This window comes from Gobio gobio, assembly GCF_949357685.1.
Source record: "Gobio gobio genome assembly, chromosome: 4".
Classification (NCBI taxonomy): Eukaryota; Metazoa; Chordata; class Actinopteri; order Cypriniformes; family Gobionidae; genus Gobio; species Gobio gobio.
In genome coordinates this window covers 29,583,080-29,589,991 of record NC_137100.1, presented here as the reverse complement: position 1 = coordinate 29,589,991, position 6,912 = coordinate 29,583,080, and the positions used below count along the sequence as shown (strand labels likewise).

The 6,912-nt window shown below is 43.2% G+C and overlaps 1 protein-coding gene across 3 annotated transcripts in view; it reads left to right on the top strand.

Moving 5' to 3' along the window:
* Positions 1-233: 233 nt before the first annotated feature.
* Positions 234-6,912, top strand: part of gc (GC vitamin D binding protein) — a 51,227-nt gene continuing 44,548 nt past the window's right edge. The window contains exons 1-5 of one of the 3 annotated variants that reach the window (XM_079815060.1): positions 300-417; positions 763-832; positions 1,072-1,204; positions 4,003-4,121; positions 6,810-6,890. In XM_079815060.1, coding sequence (XP_079671186.1) covers positions 6,867-6,890 — 24 coding nt within the window. In that variant the 5' untranslated portion in view covers positions 300-417; positions 763-832; positions 1,072-1,204; positions 4,003-4,121; positions 6,810-6,866. Of the gene's footprint in view, positions 418-762; positions 833-1,071; positions 1,205-4,002; positions 4,122-5,999; positions 6,891-6,912 lie in introns of those variants that run through there. The other 2 variants (XM_079815058.1, XM_079815059.1) reach the window with 2 other exon arrangements.

Here is a 6,912-nt window from a genome sequence, read left to right as displayed (position 1 = left end):
TTTTTTTTGAAGATTTTTTGCCTATTTATTAATACCAAGCTCAAATATTACTTAAGATCTTGACTATTTTTAGATAAACTTTAATACTCTAATGTGAAGTTCTGAGTATAACCTTTAAAATGTTCACTGCTGTCAAAAAGTTTTAGTTTTAGTGGTTTAGCTGTCAAGCTGTGTCATGGGGTCAAAGGGAAAGCCAGAGTCTTGTTTATGTTTAAACATTTACATAACTGTCTGTTTTTACTGAAGTTAATTTTTGACCACGCACACTTTTGTCTTTTGTAAAACTGCAATACAGAGGCAGTGCCTAATTTGAACTCGTCTTGAAACTATCACATTATAACCTGTGGTAAAATATGAGGAACACAGCTCTCATTTTAATTTCTGCTTTAATAGTACCAGCTTTGCTGGCTGACAAAGGTAGGAAGATCAGACTTTATCTAAATTAAGGATATTACATGCTGTATTTCAATAATCATTATTGACTCATTGTCCATATATCTCAGTTTGAATGTTTAATATAGGCACTTACATGGCAAATTTGTGTAGATTAAAGCTTAAAAGAACAAGTCAGCATAATGCATAACTATCGAAATTATGTAATATCAGTTGTGTGATGAATAAATTAGCTATAGGGAAAATAAATAGTAAATTACTTCATGTTTATACGTTGTGCCCTATTTTTATGGATTTTTTTACAGTGTATGTTGATTTTTGCTTATTTTATATGCATTTATTCTTCATAATATTTTTGTATCTTTACAGGTAAGAATTATACCAAAGAAAATGTTTGCCAAGAGATCAAAGCCATTGGAGTTGAATATTTCAAAGAAATGCAAGTATAAAGTTAAATCTCTTTTCTTTTTCACAATTTTAAATATCAACCACAGTTTACTGCTATATAAATCAAGTATGAAGTTATTAAAAATAGTTTGAACAATTATTTAGTTAATAAGGGCTTAATTCCATTCACTTTTTTACACAGATTACCCATGCATTTCTATTTGATTTAAAGAAGCAGAGATTCTTTGAACATGCTCGTGGAACTTATTTTTCCTGTTGATCTTCCTGCAGGGTCACTGTCCTCTACAGTCAAAAGTTCCCGAATGGCACATTTGAGGAGGTGAATTGTGTGGCAGATGAAATGACCAAGCTTGCCGAAAAATGCTGCAAAAATGATGCCAGTCCTGACTGCTATGATAAAGGAGTAAGTGGTTGTCCTCTACAATAAAGACCTGCTTTGTGGCTGAACACAATTTAGTGACAAACCAAACTCCATTCAAATGAATCCCAGGTGTTAGGGAAGAGTTATTCAAATACAAAGCTATTAGCCATTAGAGATAAAACACAAAATAAGACTTTCACACTGTTCTCAACTTAACTGTGGGTTACCATCTTTTTATTAACCCTCAGTTAAGATCACAATTAAATCAGACATTTCACACTTGCTATTTTGAAAGAGGGTTGCCATCACTTTTAATGAAAACCTGGGAATGTTTTGTAGCATGTTCTATTGTTCTAGTGTTGTTTTTTTCAAATAAACTTAGATAATGAATGTGGTTCAGATAACATAATATTTAAGTTTCTATTAAACCAATCTCCTTCGTTGTAGGCTATTAACTTTTTTTTTTTATTTCAATGAACTCAACATTTTAAGGCAACCAACAATATTTTTTTACATTTATCTTTTCTCTTAAATTAATATAAAGGCTATGCAAGTGTATGTTTTGGAAGTGTTTATGTGTTTATTCTATGCTAATGAAATTGCTATATATTGTAATTAGTATTTGATGAATGTTCTCATAATGTTGGCATTCTTTGAACAACATACTTTTATTGTCTGTTAAATATTAAGGAGCAGTAACTTTTTGGCTAAAAATGGCTTAGGTTGGATGTTACATAGCAAACTCCCCTGTGCTTAATGAACACTGCTCAGTGTTCATGTGTCCACACTACAGAGTGTTAAACTGAAGCAGTGTTAGCAGAGGATAATTAAGTGATGATGGAGCATTAGTGATGACACACTAAAGTAAAGAGAATAAAACATTTGAAGTCACTATTGTTGTGTTTACTTTCGTTCAGTCACTATGAGTTATATCAGTGACTGACAAATGGGGCTTTCGCTTAGAAGCCAATCGCCTTCGAGATCTACAAAACTAGCCAATGGCAAGAGAATGCCATGGTTCTGCGGAATTGATTGGAGGCATTCGACATGGGTCTGGAGCCCAGGTGACACCACAGTGACAGAAACCAACACCTATTGGCTCTGAAAGATGGTGGCGCATGCACGCGCTGCGGCTTCTCTCTCTCCAGACAGAACAGTGTTTTCATGTTTTTTATCTTGTGAGTCGCAGCGTTTTTGTACGTCGCGTCTATCTGTTTTAAAACGTGCATACAATAGTGAGTTTCTGCTCAACATTGGCAGAATCACATTTTTAGCGTTAAATCTTGCGCACGCCGAAGAGCTGCAGGACCTCGGTCTGCACCGGAGGCCTACAACATCACCGTCCCCCAATACTGCATCTCGCCCACAGTGGAGGTGCCACAAGTGGTGCGAGAGGAAGCAGAATAGGGGTAAGCGCGGAGGTACCCGGGCTAGGCTAGCAGCTGACCCAAACAAGCCAGCTATTCCCACCATCGTGCTGGCCAATAAACTGGACTACATCCGACTGCGCTCAACCCAGAGGACTGTAAGAGACTATTGTGTTTTTTTTTTCACAAAAACATGGCTCAGCAACAGTGTACCGGACTGCGCCATTCAGCTTGACCAGCCTGACCAGCTATCATGCTATCGAGCGGAGAGAGCTCTCGTCGAGGGAGGTAAGACCCACAGCGGCGGGCTTTGTGTTTACATTAATGATGCGTGGTGCCGCGATGCTGTTGTGGTCTGCAAACACTGCTCACCCCTGGCGGAGTTTATGATTATTAAGTGCCGGCCATTCTATCTACCGAGGGAATATAAAGCCATACTGCTCGTTGCTGTATACATCCCTCCCAACAACAACAGGAGTGAGGCACTGAATTAACTGTACCAGTACATCAGTGAGCAGCAGACTGCCCACCCAGATGCTTTTCTCATCTTAGCTGGGGATTTCAACCATGCAGACCTAACCCTAACCCTAACCCAAAAATTCACCAAAACATAGACTTTCCAACACGGGGAAACAACACTCTGGACTTTGTTTACACCACTTACAAAGCCCTACCCCTACCCCATTTTGGCACCTCAGACCACATCACTGTCATGCCACATCACTGTCATCACAGAGGCACTTCAAGACACCACTGACTGGAATATGTTTAAGCAGGCTGCCTCATACAACAACACCACAGACCTCCAAGAGTACTCAGAGACTGTCACTTCCTACATCACCAAGTGCATTGATGATGTAACAGTCACAAAGAACATCACTGTCCGGGCCAACCAGAAGCCGTGGTTGACAGGGGAGGTTTACAGACTCCTGAAGGTTCGGAACGCTGCCTTTAGAGCTGGAGATGAGGTGGGTCTGAGGACAGCTAAGACCAATCTGTCACGCGGCATCAGAGAGGCTAAGAGACAATACTGCAGGAGGATAGCCCATCGTTTCAGCGACAGGGAATTCAGACCATTATGGACTACAAGCCCCCACCACGTACCTGTGACAGCACCATCCCCCTGCTGAATGAGCTGAACGCCTTTTTCGCACAAAACAGCACGACTGCGCAGAAGACTCCACCTCCTCCCGGCAACCAGGTGATGACGCTGTCCCCGGTCCCCGCTACCGACTCCTTCAGTAGGAGGAGCCACCGCTGGCCGCCAGGGGGTGGAGGAGGTTCAAACCGTCCACCAAGCGTCCAGTGCCATCGCACTGCACCGCAAGGAAGAGCCTCTCGGCTGGCTGAGGACCCAGCGGCAGTGTGTCCGGAATTTTTTTCTCTTTTTTTTTCTCCTCTCTCCACTCTCTCGTCTCTGTTGCTCCTCATGCTTCCGGCTCCATTCTCTCACCTCTCTGTCCTTACCCCCAGGTGCCGCAGCCGCCGTGATCCATCGAGGCTGCCCTCCTGCCCGGCCCCAGCAGCAGCCTTCACCCGGACCGAGGCGCTGAGGACGTCGCAGGAAGGCTCCTGAGACCGGCGTCTCGGAGGTGAACTCATTGCTTTCACAGGAGATGGTAAAAGGACCACTCCTTCCCCCGATGGAGGGCCGGGGGAGCATCCTTAGTTTTCCCCTTCCGCCGCTGGCCTCACAGTCGGCGGCACCCTATTCATGGTTAAAGAAAGAACTGACACATTCACCTCCGAGCCCCAAGAGGGCACGGTTGGCAGTATACGACGCACAGCCTCGCCACTCTCAGCCCCCTCTGTCACCAGACCCCTATCAGACAAGACCCCAGTGGAATGCTGGTCCTTCCCTGGTCTCCTCTGTCAGGGCGCGGAACTTGACCGCGCCCACACCTCGGGACACTCCAATGCCTCCCATGTCTGGGTCGTCGTTCCGTCTCCTCCCTGGTTTCGGGGAGTCCGCTATACCATGGTGGGTGGCAATGCTCGTCATGTGTGCGGAGATCGACACCCTGCTGGCAAAGGGTGTGGTCAAGATCAGCCCTACAGCCGAGATGAAGTCCGGCTTCTACAGCCCCTACTTCATTGTACCCAAGAAGAGCGGTGGGTTATGGCCCATCCTGGACCTGCACGTTTTGAACCGATGCTTTCACAGGCTTCCATTCAAGATGTTGACAGCCAAACGCATTTTCTAATGCGTTCGTCCATCAGATTGGTTTGCAGCGATTGACCTGAAGGACGCATACTTTCATGTCTCCATTCTTCCTCGACACAGACCGTGTCTACGGTTTGCCTTCGAGGGGCAGGCATACCAGTATTCGGGTTAGCCCTGTCTCCTCGCGTCTTCACGAAAGTCGTCAAGGCAGCCCTTGTGCCACTCAGGCAACACGGGGTTTGCATACTGAACTAACTCAATGACTGGCTGATACTAGCTCACTCTCGAGAGCAGGTTTGCGAACACAGGGACCTGGTGCTCAGGCACCTCGCCTGCTTGGGCCTTCGGGGCAACTGGGAAAAGAGCAAACTCTCCCCCGTGCAGAGGATCTCTTTTCTAGTATGGAAATCGACCCGGTTGTCATGTACATGTCACTGCTGACTTCGTTTGTCTTCGCCAAATCGAGGGCAAGAGTGCGGTTCCACTGAAGTTATTTCAGAGGCTCCTGGGGCATATGGCATCCGCAGTGGCATAACATAATGTGTGATTGCCGTGCAGCTCCTTATATACCCACGAGGTGGGGTGGAATTGCGCTATGCCATCATAGTGACTTCAAACGAAACTTATTTTCAACCACACATTTAAAGGAGCTGTATGTAGGACTGTGGCCAAAACTGGTACTGCAATCACTTTCAAATTACTGTGGAGCGGTGTATCCCCTCTCCCCCTCCCCTGACTCGAGGTTGCCAGATAGGCTGCAGGTAGGGTTGCCACCCGTCCCGTAAAATACGGAATCGTCCAGTATTTACAAGCAAAATGACGCGTTCTGTATCAAACCAATACGGGACGCGATTTGTTCCGTATTTTTCATAAGTCCACACATAGTTCAATAAACACACAAGGATTTTGCAGTGTGGAGAATACTGATAGCAAATATAAACAAATCAATTTCACAAGTAGTACAGGAGCTCATTTGTGCGTGATTGCGTTTTAGCGGCTTTGTTGTCATAGCGGCGGAGTCTCGAGAACATGCGCTGTGCCGTGTGTGCCTGTAAACTTGCGCGTTTTTTAAAAAACATGTCGAGCTCGCGTCGCGTGCGTCCACCGGTTAAACGCAAGAGGATCTCCAGATATAGAACTGAATATCAAAAAGGTATCAATGGGTCTGTCCAGTAACTCATGATGAACCTCAGGCGAACTGCACACTTTGTGAGAAGCATTTCAACTGACTGTCTTAAAGCAACAGCGCTGACAGACACATCTGTGCTTCTAAAGGTAGCCTATAGTTTTTTTTTTAATGGATAATATATTAATATAATATTCCATACATTATCAGAGCTTGGCAGACAGAATTATTATTTTTTAGGCAGGTTAATTAATAGATTATAGCCTAATAAATGTAATTATTAATTTATAATTTAGCTACGCTATAATCATACATAACCAATAATCCTGTCATATAAAGTTTATGACATTTAAAAATTTTTAGATAAAAATGGGACAAATAATTACATGATAATATAGTCATAATTTAAGTAAATTAATTAAAAAAAATTACATTTTTGAAATTCAAAAAAGTGATTACTGGTTCAGAATGACTGCTTAAAGGGACAGTTCACCCAAAAATGAAAATTCTGTCATCATTTTCTCACCCTCAAGTTGTTCCAAACATGTATACATTTCTTTGTTATGTTGAACACATAGGAAGATTACTATGAAAGTCAATGGTGCCCCCAAAGAAGCCTGGTTACAAACATTCTTCAAAATATCTTCTTTTGTGTTCAGCAGAACAAAGAAACTCATACAGGTTTGGAACATCATGAGGGCGAGTAAATTATGACAGAATTTTTATTTTGGGCTGAACTGTCCCTTTAAAGTGCACCAAATAGGCTACTAAAGAGTTCTTTAGAAAAAAAGAAAGAAAAAAAAACTAGTAAAATAATATAAAATGTGTTCTGTTGCAAGTTCACATACTTGATCTCATGTTTTCTTATGGTTTATTATTGAGCTGTCAAGTTGTCAATGTAGAAATAATAATTTCATGACGTGTTTTTTTTTTTTGGGGGGGGGGGTCCGGGGGTTGTGAACGTGTGTCCCTTATTTTGCCACACCAAAGGTGGCAACCCTAGCTGCAGGATGCAGCAGGAACGTAGGCTGCTACACGGAGCTTTCAATGGCAAGTGACGAGTCGTACACAGTAAGTTTTTTTTTTCTTCTGT